The sequence below is a fragment of the Penicillium griseofulvum genome (assembly GCF_001561935.1).
Source record: "Penicillium griseofulvum strain PG3 chromosome Unknown contig_80, whole genome shotgun sequence".
NCBI lineage: Eukaryota > Fungi > Ascomycota > Eurotiomycetes > Eurotiales > Aspergillaceae > Penicillium > Penicillium griseofulvum.
The window spans coordinates 183,116-207,557 of NW_024467471.1; the positions used below are offsets into that span (position 1 = coordinate 183,116).

General features: G+C 49.5%; 10 protein-coding genes across 10 annotated transcripts; 8 read left to right on the plus strand and 2 right to left on the minus strand.

Annotated features, from left to right (window-relative positions):
- Positions 1-33: 33 nt before the first annotated feature.
- PGRI_011180 (GH92 family glycosyl hydrolase) lies at positions 34-2,466 on the plus strand (the record flags this gene model as incomplete). The annotated part of the gene is made up of 2 exons (XM_040788831.1): positions 34-1,808; positions 1,860-2,466. The coding sequence occupies 2 exons, from the start codon at positions 34-36 to the stop codon at positions 2,464-2,466; spliced, it is 2,382 nt and encodes a 793-aa protein (XP_040645784.1).
- Positions 2,467-3,011: 545 nt separating this feature from the next.
- Positions 3,012-3,882, plus strand: PGRI_011190 (flavin-linked sulfhydryl oxidase ERV2; the record flags this gene model as incomplete). Its single annotated transcript, XM_040788832.1, has 4 exons — positions 3,012-3,235; positions 3,316-3,444; positions 3,530-3,803; positions 3,859-3,882. The coding sequence occupies 4 exons, from the start codon at positions 3,012-3,014 to the stop codon at positions 3,880-3,882; spliced, it is 651 nt and encodes a 216-aa protein (XP_040645785.1).
- Positions 3,883-5,172: 1,290 nt separating this feature from the next.
- On the plus strand, positions 5,173-6,892 carry PGRI_011200 (LYAR-type C2HC zinc finger protein; the record flags this gene model as incomplete). The annotated part of the gene is made up of 3 exons (XM_040788833.1): positions 5,173-5,193; positions 5,244-5,366; positions 5,480-6,892. The coding sequence occupies 3 exons, from the start codon at positions 5,173-5,175 to the stop codon at positions 6,890-6,892; spliced, it is 1,557 nt and encodes a 518-aa protein (XP_040645786.1).
- Positions 6,893-10,060: 3,168 nt separating this feature from the next.
- PGRI_011210 (putative NF-X1 finger transcription factor) lies at positions 10,061-11,212 on the plus strand (the record flags this gene model as incomplete). Its single annotated transcript, XM_040788834.1, has 1 exon — positions 10,061-11,212. The coding sequence occupies one exon, from the start codon at positions 10,061-10,063 to the stop codon at positions 11,210-11,212; it is 1,152 nt and encodes a 383-aa protein (XP_040645787.1).
- Positions 11,213-11,534: 322 nt separating this feature from the next.
- On the minus strand, positions 11,535-11,912 carry PGRI_011220 (uncharacterized protein; the record flags this gene model as incomplete). The annotated part of the gene is made up of 1 exon (XM_040788835.1): positions 11,535-11,912. The coding sequence occupies one exon, from the start codon at positions 11,910-11,912 to the stop codon at positions 11,535-11,537; it is 378 nt and encodes a 125-aa protein (XP_040645788.1).
- Positions 11,913-13,727: 1,815 nt separating this feature from the next.
- PGRI_011230 (Short-chain dehydrogenase/reductase SDR) lies at positions 13,728-14,809 on the plus strand (the record flags this gene model as incomplete). Its single annotated transcript, XM_040788836.1, has 2 exons — positions 13,728-13,941; positions 14,034-14,809. The coding sequence occupies 2 exons, from the start codon at positions 13,728-13,730 to the stop codon at positions 14,807-14,809; spliced, it is 990 nt and encodes a 329-aa protein (XP_040645789.1).
- A 1,150-nt stretch (positions 14,810-15,959) lies between these two features.
- PGRI_011240 (ATP11 family protein) lies at positions 15,960-17,042 on the plus strand (the record flags this gene model as incomplete). Its single annotated transcript, XM_040788837.1, has 2 exons — positions 15,960-16,135; positions 16,190-17,042. 2 exons carry the CDS (start codon positions 15,960-15,962, stop codon positions 17,040-17,042), a joined length of 1,029 nt encoding a protein of 342 aa, XP_040645790.1.
- A 1,402-nt stretch (positions 17,043-18,444) lies between these two features.
- Positions 18,445-19,538, minus strand: PGRI_011250 (alpha/beta hydrolase; the record flags this gene model as incomplete). The annotated part of the gene is made up of 4 exons (XM_040788838.1): positions 18,445-18,604; positions 18,653-18,778; positions 18,836-19,348; positions 19,402-19,538. 4 exons carry the CDS (start codon positions 19,536-19,538, stop codon positions 18,445-18,447), a joined length of 936 nt encoding a protein of 311 aa, XP_040645791.1.
- A 381-nt stretch (positions 19,539-19,919) lies between these two features.
- Positions 19,920-20,857, plus strand: pre3 (proteasome core particle subunit beta 1; the record flags this gene model as incomplete). Its single annotated transcript, XM_040788839.1, has 5 exons — positions 19,920-19,959; positions 20,007-20,052; positions 20,123-20,137; positions 20,202-20,477; positions 20,533-20,857. 5 exons carry the CDS (start codon positions 19,920-19,922, stop codon positions 20,855-20,857), a joined length of 702 nt encoding a protein of 233 aa, XP_040645792.1.
- Positions 20,858-21,841: 984 nt separating this feature from the next.
- PGRI_011270 (putative cyclin-dependent protein kinase complex component) lies at positions 21,842-23,309 on the plus strand (the record flags this gene model as incomplete). Its single annotated transcript, XM_040788840.1, has 2 exons — positions 21,842-22,951; positions 23,010-23,309. 2 exons carry the CDS (start codon positions 21,842-21,844, stop codon positions 23,307-23,309), a joined length of 1,410 nt encoding a protein of 469 aa, XP_040645793.1.
- Between the last annotated feature and the right edge of the window lie 1,133 nt (positions 23,310-24,442).

The following is a 24,442-nucleotide window of genomic DNA, read 5'->3' on the forward strand; positions in this document are numbered from 1 at the left end:
ACGCGTAGTCAGATCTTCAAATTATAGAGCGTCATGTTGAGTTTGCAGAAAAATATTTGGTACAGTCTCCTACTCCTTCAATGTACCCTGAACACAGTTGCAACGAAGGATGACCTTCGCCATGTCAACCCCCTGATCGGGTCAACCAATGGCGGCAATGTATTCGCAGGTGCAAGTCTCCCCTATGGCATGGCAAAACCCGTCGCCGACGTCGATGGTCAGAATACTGGAGGATTCTCGACTGATGGGAGCAATGTCACCGGCTTCTCGCATATGCATGACAGTGGTACAGGCGGGAACCCGTCTATGGGAAATTTTCCTCTGTTCCCACAGTACTGCAAAGACAATATCGTGGATAATTGCAAGTTCCCTAAGTCTGCTCGCGCGGTTCACTACAAGAATGGCTCTGTGGTTGCGCATCCTGGCTACTTCGCCTTGACACTTGAGAATGGCATTAAGGCCGAGATGACTGCGGCACGGCGCACGGCGTTGTACCGTTTTACTTTCCCCAAAGGACGGACGGCGGACGGTGATGACCTGAATCCTTTCATATCGGTGGATCTAACTGATCTGTGGGATAGTCGACAGAATGCATCCATCAGCCTCGACGCCGATAAAGCGCGAATCAAAGGCAATGGTACTTTCTTGCCGAGCTTTGGGGCTGGCTCATACAAGTCATATTTCTGTGTTGATTTCGGTGACACAGTGGATGTCAGCGACAGCGGAATATGGGTCAATGACCGAGCTGGATCAGTGCAGGAGTTGTTTGTCACTCGCGGCTTCAACAACTTCTATCTCCAAGCTGGAGGCTATATGACCTTTGATCGTCCAAACAATGGAATTGTAACAGTGAGGGTGGGTGTCAGCTTTATCAGCTCGGATCAAGCCTGCACAAATGCCGAAGGGGAAGTGCCTAAGCTGGAAAGTTCCTTTGATAATCTGCGCAAAAGTACCGAAGCTGCATGGAAGGAGAAACTCAGTCCTATCAAGATTACTCCAGGCGGTGCTAGCAATAATATGATCAGCAGTTTCTGGAGTGGTATCTACCGGACCATGTTATCACCTCAAGATCTGACAGGGGAAAATCCACTCTGGAAAAGCGATGAGCCATACTTTGACTCTTTCTACTGCCTATGGGATGCTTTCCGGTCACAGCATCCGTTTCTCACAATCATTGACCCAAAGGCACAGTCAAAAATGGTGCGTAGCTTGCTGGACACCTTCAAGCACGAAGGGTGGCTGCCCGATTGTCGCATGAGCCTCTGCAAAGGCTGGACGCAGGGAGGGTCGAATGCCGATATTGTTCTGGCAGATGCTTACGTGAAGAATCTGACTGGTATTGACTGGGAGCTTGCCTACAAAGCTATGTTAAACGATGCGGAGAACGAGCCACTCGAATGGTCATATGAAGGGCGAGGGGGTCTGCAGAGCTGGAAACACCTCCATTACATCCCGTACCTTGACTTCGACTATATTGGCTTTGGTACCAATTCTCGGAGTATCTCGCGAACAGTGGAATACGCATACAATGACTACGCTCTCTCTGTGGTAGCCAAAGGTCTCGGCAAAAAGGATTATACCACTTATTTGTCTCGCTCTGGCAACTGGCAGAACTTGTACAAAGACGATCAGAAATCGCTGCTGGGGAATGGAACAGATACTGGTTTTACTGGGTTCTTTCAGCCAAGGTACATCAATGGAACTTGGGGCTATCAGGATCCCATTGCATGCAGTGCTCTGGCGTCGTGGTGCTCCCTCACCTCGAACCCTTCAGAGACATTCGAGTCTAGCATCTGGGAGTACCCATTGTGTGTATATCTTTTCTCCCCCTGTAATCCTCCAACACTAATCCTATATAGTTTCGTCCCTCACGACATGGCAAAGTTGATCAAGATGGTAGGCGGCCCGAAGTCCTTCGTATCTCGGTTGGACTATTTCCATACATCTGGTTTGGCAGACATGGGCAATGAACCTGTCTTCTTGACTGTGTACGACTATCACTATGCCGGACGCCCTGGTCTGTCTGCCAGTCGAGCCCACGCTTACATCCCATCTTCTTTCAACGACACGCACAACGGGCTACCTGGCAACGACGACTCGGGAGCAATGGGTTCATTCCTGGCATGGAGCTTGATGGGTCTATTCCCTAATCCAGGTCAAAATGTGTACCTGATTATTCCTCCGTTCTTTGAGGCCGTCGCAATCACTCACCCTGAAACCAACCAAACTGCTACCATTCGAAATGTCAACTTTGACAGAACCTACAAGAAAATTTATATCCAGAGTGCCAAACTTAACGGGAAGCCATACACGAAGAGCTGGATTGGACATGAGTTCTTTACTCAAGGAATGACACTGGAGTTGACACTCGGGGACAAGGAGAGCAAATGGGGTACACGTAAGGGTGACTTACCTCCGAGTTTGAGCGACTCGGTCGCTACGTTTGCAGATCACGATGATGTTTAGTGATGCTTATGCTTAAGCATAAAGATGTACTAGTCATGTACCTCAGTCGAATAACTGAGAATGCTTTGTGGCAGTATGTCAAATGTTTTATGTGTCCAGGCCAAACCCGGAACTCATCCGATATGGGTCTAGATAGGATGAGTATATCATTCAGGGGGGCATGCGACGGTTGGCAGGAATCACTGTTCATCCCGTAGGGATATGGATATATTTTCCAAATCATGTTGTCTCATCCTGATCAGTCGTATGATAGACACTTCCGCAATACTATCTGCCGGCCCCGCACTGCTGGAGGCCCCGAAGCCCCGGGGGCCCGACGAACCCATGACTAAGCTGTAGATTGCCCCAGGCCGTCCAACCTTGTAGGCAACACGTAGAATCCCCTTTATAGGAACCTTTCTTTGGCAATCATTTCTCGAGTCCTCGGCTGAAATCTTCGATCTTGTTTTCCACGCGGGACTATCCCCCATTCACAAGTCCCAGCTCCTCTACCGACCGGACGCTTGGCGACATTTCCTTTCCCCCAACCATCGCCACCCGCGAACATGGCGAACCGACAAATCACACGGCGCATTGTGACCAGCGCAGCGATCGCAGTATGCCTCATCTTCTTCCTCTTTATCCGACCACAAGGCCCGCCGAGCCCTGCCGTCCGTGCTCCAGGCCACCTCGATCATTCCGCACCGACATCTGCGCCGGGGATAACCATTCAAGCTAGCACGCTAAAGGGCGATGTGGTGATGCCGAAGCTAGGCAACGAGACGGCCAAGTAAGACGCTCCGGGGAAGACCCATTGAGAATACACGAGCGCGGTGGGACAAATTGCTAATTACGGAATTGGCTTTCCAGGGCTGAATTAGGTCGTGCGACTTGGAAATACTTCCACACGGTTATGGCGCGGTTCCCCGAGACCCCCACTGAAGACGAGAAGGAGGCGCTGCGCTCCTATATCTACCTATTTGCTCGGTTATATCCTTGGTAATAAGATTCTCCTTCCCTATGTGGTCGCCCGTTCTATGCGACGTTCTATGCCAAATAGAAGCTAATAGGTTGATGACATCAGTGGAGAATGTGCGGAGCATTTCATGCAGCATTTGAGCAAATATCCGCCTCAGGTTTCGTCGCGCAATGCGGCTTCTGGGTGGGCTTGCTTTGTTCATAATGAGGTCAATGCTATGCTTGACAAGCCCGAGTTTGACTGCGCCAATCTGGGAGATTTCTACGATTGTGGCTGTGGTGAGGACGAGGAAGGGTCGGCTGCTTCGAAGTCTGATGCTGGGAAGGAGGGCACGGGGCAGCATGATGGGCCTGCTGTGGAGATCTCAAAGGAAGAGTTGGTTATTTCCTGGCGTGCATTTATTGCGATTGTTTAATTGCTAACGTGTGATTTAGGACGACCCGTGGTTGACGCGATGAATCTTTGTCTATTCCTTCGACTTCATGTGACCCATCCTGTCTGGTTTATCCCCAGCACTTGGATTATTTTCACACATTTTGTTGTTCACATTCATGGAGCTGGTCTCCCTTGTACAATAATAAATTGTCAGCTGACTGTCAATATCAATATACCCTTGTTACGTTCTGCTTGTGGTCTTGGTATAAAGAGGGGTTTATCCCTCCCTGCATTATCATAGTATCATTGTACTGATATAGTACATACCTGAGCGCAGCTTAGTTTCTGGCTCTCTTTCCGGTGCATATCTTTTAGGAGTTTCGCTCAAAAGCATTTCCACGTGTCAGAAACCAGATTCATACTTCGAGAGCTTACTACTGTAATCATGTCAAAAATCTGGTATATGAATGGTAGCAGGCTACGAGTAATATACCTACAAATTCCGCCCCTATATTACCGATCTACAGTACACCCATCCTCCATGAAAAGATCATCCTACCTGGTGATCAAGTGTGGAAGATGGCGCGCATGACCAAAGAAGCCAGTATATCCCTGAACGGTAAAGCATACCAAATTCCGTCCTACCAAGCTCAATGTCTTAGCACAAAGCACCGATTAAACTTTCTCTTGTTCTTCACTATGAGCAACGACGATGATGCCGTCAAGTCGCACCCTCGTGATACCAACCAACAGATCGACAAATTTCATGTGGCATTACGAAACTTCAAAATGGTGCATCACGTATGTTTAGTATAGATGAAGAGATGGTTGGGAAAAAGATATTTGAGTTTTGACCAAAAATAGCCGTAGAGATGTCAAGATAGGTTATTTCAAAGAGGCCAGTCTGCTTTCTCGGATCCTCCCCGCATCTGCCGTTCAAGGAAAAAGCGACAAATGAAAGGATGGGGTCTCCTGACAGGCCTCTTATGTCCGCGTGGGATCTGCACCTTTTCAGTTACCCTGAAACATGTACTGCAGAGATAAATCAGGAGGTTTCTCATTCTCATTCTATTCTTTAAAGAATCTTCCTATAATACTTTGGAAAAAAAAAACAAAAAAAAAAAACAAAGTAAACGTTCATCTCGACACGCCGAGTCCATTCATATTACCCAAAATAGTCTAGTACATTTCCCGATCTGGACTAGTGTTGATCTGCGCGCCAAAATTCGACGCGAAAGGGAAAAAAAGGAAAAGCAAATTGTCAAAGCAAATTCCCCGCTTAGACGCTTTCTAGAATTCTTTCAAGGGATACACCCCTCTTGGAAATCCTTTCGGAAATCCTTTCCAGTCTTTTGCCCTTATATTCGTCAACAATGGTTTCTTTCTCCTGCGAGGTGAGTCCTATCTGCTTTGTCTTGCGCTTGAATGCTAATAAGCCTGGTAGGCATGTGGTGATGTCCTCACAAAGAAAAAGCTCGATCCTCATCGCGGCCAATGTCGCGGCGCCTCCTTCACCTGTATTGATTGCATGGTCCATTTCTATGGATTCGAGTATAGAGCTCATACGGTACGTCGCATTCCTGTCGCATTTTCGCATCATGGCGCATAACGGTCGTTAGACTACTTGACTAGAGTTAGATCAACAAGGGAGACATCCGCTAACGAGACCGACGACTACAGTCATGCATGAGCGAGGCGCAAAAGTACCAGGGTGCTTTGTATAAAGAGAAGCCCCAGAAGAACAAGAAGGGACAAAACAACCAAAAGCAGAACGCGAACCAAACCCCCAACGGCCGCCACCAGCAAGCCCGAGTAGAGGACGCTCCTCCTCCCCCTGCTCCTACTCCCCCACCTGCCGGGGAGGTGAAAGCTATTGCTCCTGCCCCAGCCAATAACGACAAGGCTGTCAATGTGTTCGACTACCTCGTCGCCGATGAGACCCCCAACGCATCCAAGGTCGCTATTGCCGCGCCGAAGGAACAGATGATGATGAACCCCAACGCCAAATCGCTCTTCGAGCCCAGCCAGTCCCTCACTCGTGTCGAAACCAACCCCAACACAGATGACGAGGGTAAGAATTACGATGTCGCATACGAGGAGAACGGCTTTTCGTACGGCGCTGGCCAGATCCCGCACTCAGACTCGCCCCCGAACGCGTCAACAACAGAGTTCGTCACGCCCGCACCTAAGAAAAAGAAGGAGCGCCGAGAGAAGGCCCCCGGCACCGTCAGCGAGAAGAAGCGCAAGCGCGGCCAAGCAGAGGTGCTCAGCACCCCGCGTGAAGATGACACCAACATGATGGATGCCCCCTCCAGCATCATCAACAATGCCGGCACACCCATGCTCAACCACTCCGGTCTGACCGGCGGCTTGAGTCGCATGATGCGCTCCGCGTCCCCCGACGGCGACGACAGCCCAGAAACCAGCCGCCGCGCCTACCAAGACACCTCGTCCCCGATCAAGCGCAGCCGTCGCAACGGCAAAGAAGCAAACGGCAATGGCGACCCAGGTCTCGGCATCTCAATGAAGAACCGCGCCGGCCGTCTCGTCTCCTCCATGTTCGGCGGCTCGGCCGTCTCCAGCACCAACGGCTCCCACACAGAGCACGGTTCTAAGGCCGTGGCCCGCCGCGGCAGCTCCTCCAGTGGCGATGGCCACCTCGAAGTCCGCAAGAGCAAGAAGTCGCACCGCTCGCGCGATGACCATGATGAGTCCCGCAAGTCCAAGCGGAAGAGCTCAAACCCCACCGACGGCGACAGACCTTCCCGCCGTCTTAAGCAAATCGACGAGCGCCACGGCTCCGTCGACTCCTCCCACGGCCACCAGGTCACTGTTTACAAGCAGTCGCGGCCGCCGGCGCGCACGGATGAGGATCTACAGCGCGAGCTGGCCTATCACTTCCTCTCGATGATCCCGAATGAGAGCGAGCGTGGCTTCTCAGTCAACAAGGCGCTTAAGCGATTCCACCGTGATCTCTCGAATGAGTATGATGGTCATGACGATGTACAACGCCGGGCTGATGACGAGAAGGACCTTTTCCGCGCGTTGAGGCTGCGACGGAATGATCGTGGTGAGATTGTTGTGTTCATTTAGAGCATGGACTTAGTGTGTATGATTTCAATCAACTTCAAGTTGTCGGATGGGAATTGGTGGTTTGATTCTTTGTTACGAGGTGAATGGGCTGGTCTTTTTTGCATAGCGCCATGTTTCTTTTGATGCGCGATGTTGTATTTTTGTCTATATTAATTCAGGATTAGGACTAAATTGCATTGATGATGTGCTTTGACTGTCTTTCCAGTGCTCCCTTTGTAAAATTGTAAAAGGGATGGAATTGAAGGGATGAACTCGTTCAGTCGAAGATCGAGCATATTCGCAAAGTCCGATTGCGCTTGGATATCCTGCAGGATGATGTTTTAGATATAAGCTTCCTGCATTGAGTCTTTGTTTAATGTCTTGGCACAAAGTGGAGTCAAATGCCGCTACTCATCGCTTTGTGCATGCATCAACCAAGACCAATGAATTGCATTAGGTCCATTCTATCTTTTTTATACGAAGCATGACTCGAATTCATAGATCGCAGACCCGCTTTTCGGACCTCCGCCGGAAGCCACTATGACTCATGTTATGTAATTCCTGACTCACACTTGAGCCTCTTGCCACAACCCCACCGCCTAATGCACCGCTCAATTCTGCCAAGAGAGCTTTTATCGCCTTCTAGATAATTCATTGTGCTACGATTTTCTTCTTCATTCTATAAGCGGGCTTTTGCCTTTGGAATTTTTCTCTCATTTGATATTCAGTTTCTGTCTTTCACTCATTTGGTTTTGCTGTACTTTTCCAGCCTACAATAGATCAACGTACCCGATCGATCACCAATTATCCGCAAGTGAGAAACTACACCGGAAGTATATGAGTACGCGAGGAGTCTCCATTCAGACTTCCGCCACATATCCAGCTATGGCGACACCACAGCCAGAGGCTTCAATTCCGGCCGGGCCTCGACCCCCACGTTCTTCCAGGCCACCTAGACGCAGAGGGCGGGGTTCTGCGAAGCGTGATGGCGAACAACAAGCGCCTGCGGGTGAACGCCAAACTCAAGCTGCCCCACAAGCGCAGCCTGCACAGTCTCAACTACAGCCGAATACAGTACCCCAGCCCAGTCAGCAGGATAGACCGTCCAGCTCGCGGAGAGGAGGAAACAGAGAAGGAAGAGGCCGGAGACAAAGAAATAATGGGCCTCCCCGGCCGGGTCAGGATGGAGCAGCTGAAAACCAAACGACACGACCAGAGGCACGAACCCGTGGGATGAGAGCCCGTGGCTTCGAAGCCCAATTAACAAGACCAGACCAGGCCGAAAATGGCCCTTCATTAGATAGTGCGGGGCATGGACATGACCACGACCACTCACTTAGAGCCGATGTGCCAGAATTTGTACCTGGCATGCCCCCATCCCAGAAAGGACCACCTTCTGAATCAGCACCACCTTCGAAAGGGAAAGGGAAAGCCAGGCAGCCTAGGGCACCGCCGCCACCTAAAACGAAATCCACAGCCGACGACTTGGCTACCCGTATCCACGAAGACATTGCGAATAACTTGTACGAATGTCCTATCTGCTGCAGCGAGTTGGGCCGCAGGTCCAAGGTCTGGTCTTGTGAGCTATGCTGGACTGTTTTCCATCTGAGCTGTGTCAAGAAATGGTCCACCAATGAGGGCGCAGCTGCACAGCGGGCTTCTGCTCGAGAAGACGGGCAGGAAGACGCCACCCCTCGCGCTTGGCGTTGTCCGGGTTGTAATCTCTCTCACCAAAACTTCCCCACCACCTACTCTTGCTGGTGTGAGAAAGAGGCTGATCCTAGACCGCTTCCTGGTTTGCCTCCGCACTCGTGTGGTCAAACTTGTTCACGACCTCGTAAGAATTGTCCCCATCCTTGTGATACGACTTGTCACGCTGGTCCGTGCGCGCCTTGTACTGCTATGGGTCCGATTCAGGATTGCTTCTGTGGCCTTAATTCGTCGCAGAAACGTTGTCAGGATACCGATTATGAGAATGGATGGAGCTGTGGAGAAATCTGTGGTGAGTTGTTGCCTTGCGGGGAACATACATGTCCGCTTCCGTGTCATGAAGGATTGTGTGGTGGCTGTGAGGTTAGTATTGACGCACGCTGCTATTGTGGAAAATTGCAGACGGAGATGCTGTGCAAGTCTAAGGACGATGAGAAGGAAAGTCGAATCATCCGCGATGATGGCACAGAAGACGAGTGGACCGGTTGCTTTGGTTGCGGAGAGACTTGTAACCGTCCATTTGATTGTGGCAAACATTCATGCAAGAAGACCTGCCACCCGCAAGATCCGCATCCTGCACACTGTCCACAGTCACCAGACGTCATTGTCAATTGCGCCTGTGGCAAGACACCGTTATCTGAGATCCCTGGATATACACCTCGTACCTCCTGCGAAGATCCTATCTTGAATTGTCAAAAGCCTTGCGGGAAGACACTGCCATGTGGTCATCCTTGCGAGAAGCTGTGCCATGTTGGACCATGTGGCGCTTGCTTGCGCAATGTTTATATCAAGTGCAACTGCGGTCGTACTAATAACCTGACAATCTGTCATCAAGGCCATAATGAGCCTCCCCAATGCCCACGCATGTGCAAGGCGACTCTACACTGTGGTCGACACACATGCACTGAAAGGTGTTGCCCGGGAGAGCAAAGGGCCAACGAGCGCCAAGCTGCGCGTCGTAAACTCAGGCCCCATCTTCGCCCTGCTGAAGAGGACATCGAGGCAGAGCACATCTGCACTCGTATATGTGGCCGTATGCTGAAATGCGGAAGGCACACATGTCCGGAGCTTTGCCACAAGGGTCCTTGCAATACCTGTAGGGAAGCAGTATTTGAAGAGATTTCGTGTAATTGCGGAAGATCTGTTCTGTATCCACCACAGCCATGTGGCGCAAAGCCACCTGCTTGCAGCTTCCCCTGTCAGCGTCCAAAGCGATGCGGCCACCCTCAAACTGCACATACCTGTCACACAGACGAGGAGAACTGTCCCAAGTGTCCGTTCTTGACCGAGAAGGCGTGCCTGTGCGGAAAAAAAGTGTTGAAAAACGTACCCTGCTGGCTGGCAGATGCGCGCTGCGGTCAAGTATGTGGGCAGCTGCTTAAATGTGGCTCTCATTTCTGCCGGAAGGACTGCCATCGCCCGGGTGATTGCGAAGACGCAACTAAACCTTGCAGTCAGCCTTGTGGAAAGAACAAGACGATGTGTGGCCATCCTTGCACAGAGCAATGTCACGCACCATACGCATGTCCCGAGAAGACCCCATGCTCCTCCAAGATCGCAGTGACATGTGGCTGTGGACGACTACGACAAGAAAGACGTTGCAACGCGGCCAAGGCCGTGACCGCTAAGGGCCAGGTGCAATCACCCCAGCGCCCCCCAGAGTTAACCCCGTTGACCTGTGACGACGAATGCACGCGTCTGGAGCGTAACCGCTCTCTGGCGGGCGCTCTCGGCATCGATATCAACCAGACAACCACATTACAAACCATCACAGCGGACAATCTTCCCTACTCGGAAGAAACTTTAAACCAATACGTTCAGCTCGCGTGCTCGGTACCTCTATCAACCCTCCAAACCTACGAATCCAATCTCCACTCCCTGGCAGCAGCGGATAAAACTACCCGCTCATTCCGCTTCCAGCCGGCGAAATCCACTCTCCGCGCATACGCGCACTCCCTCGCCGCAGACTGGGGCTTCGTGACAGAAAGCCACGACCCAGAACCCCACCGCCACGTTTTTGTCTTGAAACCGGTTTCCTGGTCGCCTCCCCTTTTTGGCATGGGCAGCGGTTCAACCATCGGCATCGGCGGTATGAGTGTTCGCGAGTGCGTTAAGCTCCGCGAGCGCGAGCGCAGCAAAGAACATGAAGCGCGTCGTGTTGCCGCGCTCGAGGCTAAGGCCACCCGTGAAGCCGCCAAGGCACAGGCTAATTCCGGTGGAGACGGTGGATGGGCTCAGGTTGCTTCTAAGAGTAATGGTGGTAGCGGAGCTAGTTCGAGGACTAGAACTCCTGTCCAAAACTCGTGGGTCAGCAAGTCTATCTATGCTGCTCTTGATGGTGATGGGGCGAAGAAGGAGCGGGAGCGCTTGGTTCTGAGATCTGGTGTTGGAGTGGGCAAGTCTTTGCGTGCAAAGACTCCTGCGCCTGAGGTTGTTGATGATTGGGAAGAGGCTGAGGAGAAGGAAGAGAAGGAAGAGAAGGAGGCAGCGGGGGAAGAGGCTCAGGCCCAGGAAATAGCTGTCCGTGAGGACCCTGATGGAAAGTCTGAACTTGCTCCCGAGACCGAAGCTCCTATGGAAGATCGCCCCACCCAGGCTGAAGGATCTGTTACAGACGAAGTGCCGGTCTAAATTTTTGGACAGGATTTGATGATTGATGACCTGAGAAGCAAAAAAAAAAGCTGTTTCAAAAAGCGTTGGACATGTCTCATTCTTTGCGAAGTCACTTGCATCACCCTTGGAGTTTCATTGCACGATAAATATCGCATATTAAAGTACCACGCATCATGCATCATGTTTTGGTATAGCTTGTCGCAAAAAAAAAAAAAGTAACTAAAAAGAATTCGAAAGTCACCCACAAAAACCAAATCATCAATAGCAACTCGTAGATAGCCAACGAAGTAGGCATCAATCTCCACTCCAGCTACACCCTCGAAACTCAAACTCCCAACACCTACTTCTTAGCCGGCACGACCTTCACGAACTGAAGACATCCTTCTTTCGCCGCCCGATACGGGCCATGCTCCATCCCAGGGTCCCGATAGGCGTAAGAACCAATACCCCACGACTTTCCGAGCGTAAGATCTTCCAGTCCACCGCGCAGAGTGCAGACCTCTTCGATGTAGGTATGTGTTATTGGCTCTGTTTGTACAGAGGTAGTATTCGGCTCCCACCACTGCAGCGCGGCTTTATGTTCTCCGTCGCCATTTAAAAGGAATTCCCATACACCCGGTGCGATGGAGTACCAGGGTAGTGCGGTTGGGGAATCCCGGGGTGTGCCCACTGGTGGATGGGGTGGTGGAGTTGAAAATTCTTTTTGTTGGATGGGCATTTTGGGTGTTTTTCTGTCCCTTTTTCTAGGTGATAGAGGTGTAGGAAACAGGATATTTGGAGATGAGGGGTTGTTGGAGACGTTTAAACTTATATAGTTCCAGACCCACACCGCCAATGTATATCTTCCCCACATGTATACACTTGGACATAGAACGACAATCTAGAGGGTTAATAACATCTTTTGTACATAAAACTACAGCTTCCTTTCCAACCTGTTCCCAAGAAGACAAGACGAAATAAACCAATTGGGTAGGTATACCGAGCACATCATCTTGATCCAGCATAGTCATCCTGTGAGACTGACTGGCTGTCTATGGCAGCTATATATCATGGCAACTTCACCTTACGCCACCGCTCAGTACACTTCGGAACAATTTGTCGAAAGCTGTGGGGGCGATCCTATTCGACCTTTCCGACAGCCAAAACAAGAAAGTATGCCTTACCCATTACCACACGGGGAATGAATGGCTCCTCGCAAAGGGTCGCCGCAACTGCGGCGAATCCCGGCACGAGGCTGCACTACTTGAAGTCCGCGAAGAAACTGGCTATTAAGCCCACCTCTATCCGGTCCCGATGTATACCCGTGCACCTCCAATAGACGAACAGGGACATATGCCGGATAAACCTCGCTCTTACCAGAATTTCACCGAGCCCTTCATGGTAACCATACGGCAGTTGGGCGGTGATAGTGTGAACGACGTTAAAATCATTTGGTGGTATATTGCTGCCCTGGATGAAGGGGTGGTTGCTGGATGTGATTGTGCGGCGGAGGAAGAGTTCATGTCAAAATTCTCTTCTTTGCCGGAGGTGAAGAAGATGCTCAGATTCCAGAATGATATTGCAGTCCTTGGGAAGGCGACTCAATTGGTGGAATCTCAATATGTAGATCAGTTAGTAACCTGTTCGGGTAGCAATTGGTACAAGGCTGTATATACGTGTTATTTCACATATCCTGACCCTCGCAATCAAGCGATGTATAAGCTACTACAACTATATGTATCCTTGTGGCCATGTATCGCTTATCTATACGTAAGAATATGCAGCGTAGTTATAAACTGATATAGAACATGGAACTTGCACAGCGCAGCTGAAAATCTAGACCTCAGCTGGACTTCTTCGCCATATAAGCCCTAAGCCAGCTACCGTCATCGCCTAGGTCGACCGGTGGTGGTGAGGGGCATAGCACGGCTGGTTCCAAGAATATTCTGGCAATGGTTCTGCTGTTTCGATCCCAATCCCCGGATAACCCAACGCGGCTTGTAGTAACTGCCGAGGTAGTTAATTAGGGTTTTGTAGCTCCATAGATACTGGACAGCCTCTATCCGGCATTGATTCCCTATCTACTCCGAAACAACATATGTAGTTTCGAGTAATTCAGAAGGGTAGTATATCAGACTTTTCTCTTTTGATATTTGCAGGCAAAAGCGAAATTTTGCTATTTTCCATACGTTGGGTGGTATAAAGCGATATTTGCTCATTTCAAACATTCACGGTAGCGAGCGCGTTCTTGATAAGCAACAAGGCGAGTGGAAATTTTTCCAAGAAAGACAAAACAAAAGGGGGGAACAGCTTTGTACCTGGTCCGATGGTTGGTCCGATGGTTAGTCCGGTGGTGGGCCGGCCGGTCGGGTCTCATCACCAGATTATCAATGCAAGCTGAACTTCCTTGGAAGCAGGTTTCGGGGGCGTAAGCAGCCTCGGCGGGCTGAGCTGAGCTTTACAAACCCCACCCAGGGCGCGAAGGACATATAGGCACACAAAAGACTTCTATTATGGAGGCAAAATCAATTCGCATTCAACTTCCTATCCGACCATGTCGCTTAGCTCCCTCAGGAATCTGCGCACCCAATGGTTTCCGCCCAAAGCGGCGTTCACTGATAAAGAGCTGCCCTTGCAAAAGGGTCGGGTTTTCATCGTGACAGGCGGCAATGCAGGCGTCGGCTTTGAATTATGCAAGATCCTATACGGCTCCGGTGCCACCATCTACATGGCATCAAGATCGAAGGCAAGTCCCCCAAACAAATACGGTACTCATGATCCTACCAGTGGACTAACACGGTTCCTTAGGAGCGTGCCGAACACGCGATCCAATCTATCATGAATGTTCAACCTGCGCCAGAGTTGCCTGGCCAGATTAAGTTCCTCCATCTTGACCTCAACGACTTGGAATCAGTCAAGGAGGCGGCAACTACATTCGCACAACAAGAATCAAAGCTCGACGTTCTCTGGAATAATGCGGGAACTGGAGCGAACCTGGTAAAAGCCGGCGCTAAAACAGCCCAGGGATTCGAAGCTATGGTGGGTATGCACTGTATCGCGACTTTGCTATTCACCGAGCTCCTACGACCGCAGCTACGGGCGGCTGCAGCACCGCCCGAGACGCCTCGTGGATCTGTCAGGGTGGTGTGGACATCCAGCTTTTTGGCGGAGGGCGCCTCGCCAACGAATGGGATTGATTTCACCGTGTTAGATGAGGGGACCAAGGATCGCACTCGCAACTATGCCGTCTCAAAGGTAGGAACCTGGATGCTCGGACGGGAGTTCGCACGACGTTCCGAACTCGACCAGGAGAATATTGTGAGCGTGGTACAGAATCCAGGCAATCTAAAGGCGGGCTCATATGGAGGGACCCCAGCGGTTGCCATGTTTTTCATCAACCCTTTGCTCCATGAGGCCAAGTTTGGGGCGTACACTGAGCTATACGCCGGTCTATCGTCCGAGATAACCCTTGAGAACAATGGTGGCTATGTCATTCCTTGGGGAAGGATTCGACCGGATGAGGATTGTCCACGACAAGACATTATAGCGGCGATGACTTCGGCCGAGGATGGGGGACTTGGATATCCAACACGGTTTTGGGAGTGGTGTGAGCAGCAGTGGAAACCCTTCGTGTAAATCCCGAGTTTCACTGCTGCATGTCTCAAGGAGTTCGCTATACTTAGGTGTTTCCCGAATGACACATGTATTCTGAATTCGATGGGACCTAGACGAGCAAGCTTTATTTCTTCGTCAGGGCAAGGACTTGCCTTAAACATGATCCTCTGGTCTTATATTCATAATGTGACTGTCTCTTTCCGATTGACTGGCGCTGATTTAAATACACCTCACATATGCAAACGTAGAGGCATTATGTAGTACTTACTGGTGATCCGGTCATGGGTAATGATGGCTCCATAAGGGCGTCAACGAGTGTTTGGCCATGAGTTATCTCTTCATCAAAAGTTGGAGTCTTCCGCGTTTTAGGGAACGAGGTTTCTGTTGCAGCTGCAGCTGCAGCATTTCCATCCCTCACTGCAAGTGCATTAGGTTAAGCATTATTTCACACGTCTAACAGTCCTCCCTCGCTTGCTGAGTAAAGAGAGAAACCATAAGAGTCTCCTCCTACAGACTCAGAGACGGTCAGGTGACTAGGAGCTTTCAACAGGTTCATCGTGAACCTCATTCTTAATTTATATATAAATATTCCGTAATAAAAAGAAATGGCCCCCCGCGCACACAGAGTTTAGTCATATCTGCTTTATCACTATGAGAGGGTCTCTGTTAATGCGGGTTCTGGTGTTGAAATTATTCTACCGAGAATGAATGACAACTCCCTGCTTTGAACCCAGCTTCAAAGTACTTGAAGATAGTAGGGCATTGTAGTCTCGAACCACTGTAATCAATTCGCGCTGTAGTCAATTAATATCGAACTAAGCTGTTTCACCGGTAGATATCGACCTTGAAGGTGACTAGGAATACCGTCCTTTATACCGCCTGTCATTTAAATATACTGCCACTCCCTCTCCGCGCTAGGCCACGTGCCTGAACCCAAACTCTTGCAGAACCGGCAGAATTTAAAGGGCGGTATACAGGGCGGTATATTGAGGTATAGAGGTTTGGCCCAATATTTCGGAGTATCTAAGGCGGTCCAATGAGCGGTCAAAAACCAGACCAAAAATAAGCATCAAGGCATCAAGGCATCATTGCCGGGAATTGTGTATTGTCTAAGGCTCTTATTTGGAGATTACCTTTCGGAGTTTTATTCTGTTTACTCTTCAAACTCAAAATGCCATCATTCCGACCCCAGGGATTCCAGTCGCTGATCCGCGGCAACTCCCACCTGCTGCGTCATCAGCAGCGCCGGTGGGCGCAAGTTCACGATGTCCGCTTCCTCGCCTCACACCACGATCCCAACTATGTATTGGACAAGTACCGGTCCAAGCTGGACCAGAAGGCCAAAGAGTGAGCAAGCTTTCCTCAGGGATATTCCTGCATCAGAACTAACTATCATACCAGAGAGGGACATGAGTCGATTGAGTCCTTGAAGGAAGCCTACGAAAAGAAAATCCAAGATCTCCGTCGCAAAGCATCCACCCCAGTTACCCCAGAGCCCGGAACTCCCAAACCCACCACTGCCGTCCCAGGCACACCCCAAGCATTCCAGGCACCCCCTCCTCCAAAGGAATCGCCCACCGCCAAAGCCGCACGCAAAGTGTCCGGCAACTCCAGCCCCGTCAAGCCCCTCAGCACCTACCTCGATGTCGAGAAGATCCGCGAGCTCCCACTCAAGGAGATCGAAGCGCTCTGGCGTCTTCGCTTCGCGGAGAACCCGAACGCCATCACCGCCGCCATCCCCCTCGACACATACAAGCGCATGATGCAATCAGCACGCGAGAACCCGCAGTTCATCCTGCCCCTCCCGCGCCCGCAGACTGCCGAAGAGGCAGAGCAGACGCCCGAGGGTGCCACTGGCACCGCTGCCGATATTCACTTCCTCCAGTGGGCTTTCCACCCGCCTGCTGAGGGGTCGACTCTGTCGCCTTCCAATAACCATACCTCTACCGTGATCTTCACGAATCTGGGTGTTTATAAGATGCACGGTGCATTTGCACAGCCTCATACTACTGTTACTCACCACCTTGATCTGGCGGATGAGAAGGGTTTGGTTCTTATGCATGGTCAGATTATTCCCGACGGCGGTGTTTCGGCCACTGAGGCGACTTGGCTTGTTAGCTGTGTGCAGCGCTTCTACGACTTTGAGGGACTGGCTTCTGGTCGGAAGAGTGAGCTTGTTCGCATGTTCACCCGAGGTGATGTTGAGAACTTCAAGGTTGAGGAGCTGTTGGTAGAGGCTGAGAAACTTCCTTAGGATGTTTCTGTCACACTCGAACCTGGCCATTTGTATTATATTTCTCTCTCCATTCCATTTTGTCTGGTTTTATGTGTCTTTGGGATTTTGGCTCTCGTGGGAATAGGAGACACAGGCGTCTCTAAAGAATTGGCCATTGATCATGGAAGAGATGTAAAAAATGAAAATAAATGATTTGATTTCCAACGTATTTTCATCTTATATACGCACGCTAGTACATTTGCAACGCTGTATACCACAAATCACTCTAAATGAAGGTGATGTCGGTTTAATGTTCCGAGATGTTCAGCAGCATCTTAGAGTCATCCAACCAAACTCTCGTTTGTAAATATATATGTCGTAAAACCGGCGATATCAGTTGCTATTACATGCCTCGTCATTGATACACAGTCTATACTAATTAGGTGAGGGCTCAGGTCAAATCGGTAGATATAACTAGTGATATATATATTATATTGTTGCATATATCTAAACGTATGTATTCCACTTCAACTTATCTATGGGTCTCTGGTTATATTCAAAACTCACTAGAAACCCTCTCGCTCCTATAAATGTCCAAACACCAATAAGACCACCACTGTAAGAGGCTAATTATGATGAAGCTTATCTGGACCTGGTCAGAAGGCGAGTCTCTACGTTTAGATGTACGCACCGAGGCTGAGAACAGGTTTCTTCCCACCGCGGTACAATTAAAAGGAGAATGTAGGGGCTTGAGAATGTACTTGGATGACCTGTGCCTTGTGTTAATAAGCCGCGGGTCTACATCCACTGCATAGCGAAAGATTCATGAAGAATTATTACATTCGTACCGATGTCAAAGGGTTCTCTCCGTGTAGTATCTGCGCACAAGCAAGGTGAAAAGCAACAAAAGGCTCGCCGAAAACGAAGCAGAGAAAAGAAACACGCCTAGCACCTGCTCTTGAGTCAATATTGTAAACACCGCGAATAGGATAACAGTGGGCAAGGGGAAACTAAAGTGACAAGAATCAAACATAAATTAGACAAGAAATAGAAAGAAGAAAAGAGCCATTCTCAATCAAATGGGAGGTGTGGCCCTTCACCCTGAAGGCTGGTGTCAATAAAGGAAGTCGTCGGAGCCATGTATGGGGCCATTAGAGGCAGGCCGTGATCATTGAATGGATGCAAAGTGAAATTCATGTCTTGGTTGCGTGGCAGGGGTATCATGGTCATAATCAACAGTTCCTGTCAATTGATTCTTGTATTGTAGGGGCCGAAACCAGACGTTCAAATTGGCGGTCGAAAAGGTGTTGACAGCCAAGCATTGTAGCAAAGCTTGTGCACTTCTTGGCAGAAAAGAGAAATTGGAAGGGAAAGCTTTAGGCAAAGTGTTTCACCATTGGGGATTCCAGAAATCCAGGCAAGATGGAGAAGTCACGTCGGTTTACTGTTTATTAGGTAGCACTTCTTCTGTAATGAAGGCAAGAATGTGCTCGAAGTACCCTGGCTCAGCAACAGAGTCGTTGTGACCACCATTCGGGAGTGTGCGCCAGGTCTTGCATTCGGACTTGCAAACGGCAAATAATTGGGTCATATTCGACGGGCTAAGGAAGGTTAGCAATGGAAATGCAGACTGAAGTATACAAGCTTACGGAACAAGCTCATCCTTGAGTCCACTAAGGAAAAGAACTGGAGTTTTGGTAATCTTGGGCAGCACATCTTCACTAGTCCAATATTGGTGGCAGAAACGTGCTAGATACCGTGCTGGGGGGAAAACACTGGTTTAAGTTAGTATTACTCGCCCGGAAAATGTTGATGGTAGTTCGAAGACATACTTTGGGATCAACTTGCGAATGCTTAGGAAAGTGTTCTCCAAGATTAGTCCTCCAATATCACCTTGCTCCTCGTTGGTGGCAACCAAGTTGATAGCCACGGCACCTCCTAAACTTTGTCCGTAGACAACGATTTCAGTATCCCTTGTCTCTGGGCGATGTCGTAGATAATCAAGACCCGTTTGAGCATCGATCTTCAGGCCAGCTTCGTCCGGTGTGCCAGTAGACATCCCGTATCCGCGGTATTCGAGCAGGAAAACATTGCATTGAAGCGTATCCTGCACAGCTTTGGCGATAGGAACACGGTGACCGATGTTGCCTGCATTTCCGTGGAACATTAGGACTGTTAAATTGCGAGAGTAGCGGCTTGGTCGTTGCCGGAGAAAAAAGGCGTGCAAGGACTCCCCGTCGGGTGTGGGGATCTGGAGGTCTTCAAAGTCGCTGATGCCAAATTGGCGAGGACTGGGTACATTTGTGCGCGCATCCACAGGGACATTGCGGGGGTAGATTAGTTCACTGGGGAAAGTGGTTAGCTTCGTAAAGAAACGGTCTAGATGTCAATAGCGTACTTTTGCTTGAAGTAGAGGAGCCCACTTGCAACAACAGCTAGACCAGATGACGCAAGAACTGGCAGTCGCATGAACTGCGCAGCACTGTTAGCCATGTTGCTGATGCTCCAAGATGGAGGCGGAGGAGATTCGGACATGGCGCTCAAGTTGGGACTTAAAGAGTGGGGACCTGATAGAGGATGCGGCAAAACAAGGTCTGGGGATTCTGGTATTGCGAAATTATTAACTAGCAGATATAGTCACTGTGACCAGAGATGACTACGGCAAGTCAATAAGACAATTCCAGAAGAAAAGGGCAAATTGAGCTTCAGGAGTCTCGCGGGGGAGGAGATCATAAGTCGATCGCAGGGGCTGGGGGCCTCTCACCGCCCGAGCTGCCGCGTTGTGAGCTTCTGCCTGTGTTCATGATAGCATCACCTCTACTTCTTCCCTTAACCTCCTTCTTCTCCTTGCTGTTTTATCTGGTCTATTGAAGTCATCTTTCTACATTTTCTATTTTCTATCGAACACATCACAAAATGGTGGCCCCCCATGGAACATCAGGAATGCTTGGTGAAGGTGAGCAGAGCTATCGTCATCCGCCGACAGCGAGCTAACATCTCCAGATGGCATTCACGTCGACATGAACCACCTGAAGTCTGGCGAGGTCAAGTAAGCTACAGTCATGATGACATTACCATCGAGCTACACAAGATATACTAACCTATCGTTTTTCATTCAGCTTGGGAACCTCGATGTGAGTTGAGCTTGGAGCTCTCGAACCTTACCATTTGCAAACATCCCCATTAACGTTCCAACAGCATGGCTATCAACTTCAAAGACGGAGTCATCCTGGGTGCAGACAGTCGAACAACCACCGGTGCTTACATTGCCAACCGAGTCACCGACAAATTGACACAGGTGCACGACACCATCTGGTGCTGCCGATCGGGTTCCGCAGCAGACACCCAGGCCGTGGCCGACATTGTCTCCTACCATCTCAACATGTACGGCGTAACGAATGCCGAGGCCCCAACCACACAGGTTGCTGCATCACTCTTCCAGGAATTGTGTTATGAGAACAAAGATGCGCTGAGGTTTGTACTCGAGTTTTTGGATCATCGCTCGAAATCCATGCTGACTGAACAATAGTGCGGGTATTATCCTTGCCGGATGGGATGCACGACACGGAGGTCAGGTGTACTCGATACCGCTGGGAGGATCCCTTCACAAGCAGTCGTTTGCTATCGGCGGTTCGGGCTCGACCTACATCTACGGTTATACTGATGCCCACTGGCGGGAACAGATGACAGAGGAAGAAGGTATCGACTTTGTGCGAAGTGCTTTGCAGGAGGCGATTAAATGGGACGGTAGCTCCGGTGGTGTGATTCGCCTCGTGGTCCTGACCAAGGCCGGTGCCGTGAGACATCTTTACCTGCCAGACAACGGCTACACTGGGCCAGGAGTGACGAATTAATAAGCTAATATTGCGTCTCCAAATGAAATGGTTTCATGATCCCCAATTCTCCGGTCTTAGCATTCTGCTATACAACATATGTCCTCGAGGATATGTGTCTGAGCGTCAAATATGACAGCACTAGTCCCCGGAAGCATAATCCCCCACCTTCGGGCCATGTAGGGAAGGGACCGAGCATATCAAGATCGGAAGTGTTCGGCCAGCGGGCCATTGGGTCATAACTGCCGATATCCTTGAATAATACCAAATTTATATAGGTCGTGATTTGTCTGTAGAACACTCTTGAGATCTGTAGTTTCTATTAGTGTTCAGAGCTAGAACATGTCACATCCCTATTCGATGCAAGTATAAATCGGGGATGTAAATTCTAAATATATTCGATTCCCCGGACTAAATAGACAAGATATCTGAATCATCACTCTTGTCCACGGGCGCGAAGCTCGTGTTATCATTCGTCAATATACCGGAAGAATCTCCTATATCTACACCGTCTTTTATCTCATTTGTTTGATAAAAAAACACTTTTTTCCTTTTATCTTATAGTCCAAACAAGAATCATCAGAATTATACCTTAACAGTTGTAAATGTAAAAAAAAAAAAAAAAAAAACCAACTTGTTTCATCTCTCGGGGACTGACCTCACTGACTTCACCTTGACTAAACATCAACTTCCCTCATATTACGCGTCCTTTTTCCCTTTCTAATTCTTCTAATCCTTCTATTCTTCTCTTATTTCTTTTCAAATGGATTCGATCAGCAGTCGCTGATCCTCCACTCCGTGTTTTATCCCGGGGTTTTTCCTTGATTATTCCAGCCCCTGTTAATAAAAAAGAAAAAAAAAAAGGGTATGCCCCTCTCTCTTTTCTCTACTAAATTATTTCTATTATTCTTGTCTCCATCTCATCTTGTCTACTTCATTTAGCTTTATCGCGAAACCCGAGCTGCGACCGCCTTGCTGACCTTCCCGCAGAAAAACAGACTTGACATGGGCTCCGTCGTCCTCAACGTGCCCTCAGATAACATGTTGGGAGGCGCAATCAATTCGGATTCCTATTCTCGTTCTATGGACTCGACTTCCTCAAACACCCCCACCTCTGCCCCACCGTCTGTAGGCTCTGCTCTTCCTGTGCATGCGAATGATGTACCGGCTTACATCAACTACACACCTTCACAAGCTTCTCGCGCCTCTTCCGATACTCCTACTTTTACCCCACGACCACCTTCAATGACGTCTCACCCTTCCTTTCCTCCCGACTCACGTACCCCACCAACACAGACCGGCTACTCTAATCAGTCGGCGCCGGACTCACCGCGTCTCCAACCCACATACCAGTCCATGCAGTCCGTGCCAGGCTCGGAAGCCAATTCACCGAGCCGCATTCGTGTCCAAAGTTTATCTCATATCCAAAGTCTCGCTAATGAGGACTTCATCGGACCGAGCTCACACACTCCCGGAACTGGGTCGCAACGACAATATGAGATTAGCTCCATGCCGGTCACGGAGATCATCGAGATGGTTGCTGGGCTTTTAACTAAGATCACGACTACAAACGATATGCATCATGAACATGTACATCGCCACATCCCCCCGCCCGAAGGCACATCCAACCTTAGCCCGCAAGCCACCAGCGTCCTCGCCTTCCATGGCAAGAATGTCCCGACCATAACAATCTTGAGTTATTTAACTCGCATCCACAAATATTGTCCCACAACATACGAGGTCTTTCTAAGCTTGTTGGTCTACTTTGACCGCATGACTGAGCTGGTCAACCGCGATCAGCTGGAAAACCTACACCAGCGTTGGGATTCTGCCACGGGATCTGAAGCTTCGTCCGACTCTACTGAATCCCCAGCCCGCCACATGCAGGATTCTCTAATGGCCACACCACCCCACTCAACAGGCTTCATTGCGCAGGACTCGCAAGGATCGAATGCTTCAAATTCGCCCGGCCTTTCGTCTCAGTCGGATGCCGAGGCACTTTCACATTTCTTCGTTGTTGATAGCTTTAATATCCATCGACTGGTCATCGCTGCCGTGACCTGTGCGAGCAAGTTCTTCTCTGATGTTTTCTACACCAATTCACGTTATGCAAAGGTTTGTGATTCTTATATGTGATTCGTGGATCTACAGCTAATCATGATCGGATATGCAGGTTGGCGGACTTCCACTGGTGGAGCTCAACCACTTGGAACTACAATTCCTCCTTCTAAATGACTTCCGACTCGCCATTACCGTCGAAGAACTCGAGTCATATGGGACAATGCTCGTGGAGTTCTACGCACGAGAGGTTGTGACACAGCAACAGCAACATCATAACAGAACCCTTCCTCGAGAGATCGCTCCCCCGGCGACCGACGCATACTCCGATGCCATGTACATGCGATCCCGCGATAAGCCCCGCGATAAGCCCCGCGGCCATGCAGAGTTCGGACAAACTCCCACACCACCGTAGTCCATTCGTCGGATACCTTATTTTGCCATCCCATGTGGCACATTTCTTTCCCCCCAGTCCATGATCCATCTTACTTCTTTTTCATCTTTCTTATCCTTCGATACGTTGAGCGTTTGCTTATCTCATATCTCGCACTCGACCTTGTATCCATTCTGGTTTCTGGCGTCTCATACCCTTTCCCCCCATCACTTCGTGCACAACACACCCTTTACACCTATCTGGATCTGTTTCAGCGCATTTACATGTCACGACTTGTATAGAGTTTCGTTTCTCAGCTGGCCGGGCTTTGCGGGTTGTCTCTTTACAACTATTCCCCCTTCTTGCAACATACATAAACATCTACTTGATCTTGTTCCTGGTCTGCTGAGTTTATGCGGTCTTCTCTTATTTCTTTCATGGGTTGGCGTTATGCTGGCGCTTTCTTGCATTACGAGTTTGTTTACAGATTAACCGGTCACCTGCTTTAGGGTAGTTTCGAATATCCTCTTAATATGCTTTCCTTCATGCTAGGACTTTTTTATTGTAGCGTAGTCCCATGGATTCCTGGAGCGGTCCGAGTATATCAATCCTCGACCTTCGAGTTTGAAGGTCTCTGAAATTGATGCCAGAATGGCCGCCATTTCGTTTAAATGTCAAACCGCATGTCGTAAACCAATCTCAACGGTAAAATAAACCCCAAGATCACATGACATATTTCCAATCTCCGAATCGGGTTTACCGCAATTAGCCCTAACTGACCTCCCGAAATCCATCCATATTTGTATGAACACATAGAATACATGATTCAGCCAATTTTAGTACCATGGGAACGGTATGCTTCTGAGCGCAACACTTGTATTACATATTATTAGTGACAATGGTCAAAAATGGGACTCCTAATAGTCACGATGTCGATATGACCAACACGGGCATAGCGACACCGTAAGCAAAGCAGGCACCGAGATCTTAGGTAATAAGGCCACTACCTCAAGTGATTACCCAGCGCCGACGATGAGTACGAATTTGCGGCAAACAGACCATTTATACTTCAGGTCTGGATAGACATCCTCGGTGGCCTGGATAGAGATTTGCACAGGAGCAATGCAAAGACTGGTTTCGCGTTCGGATGGTCGCCATTGCCAATGTCAGTCTCA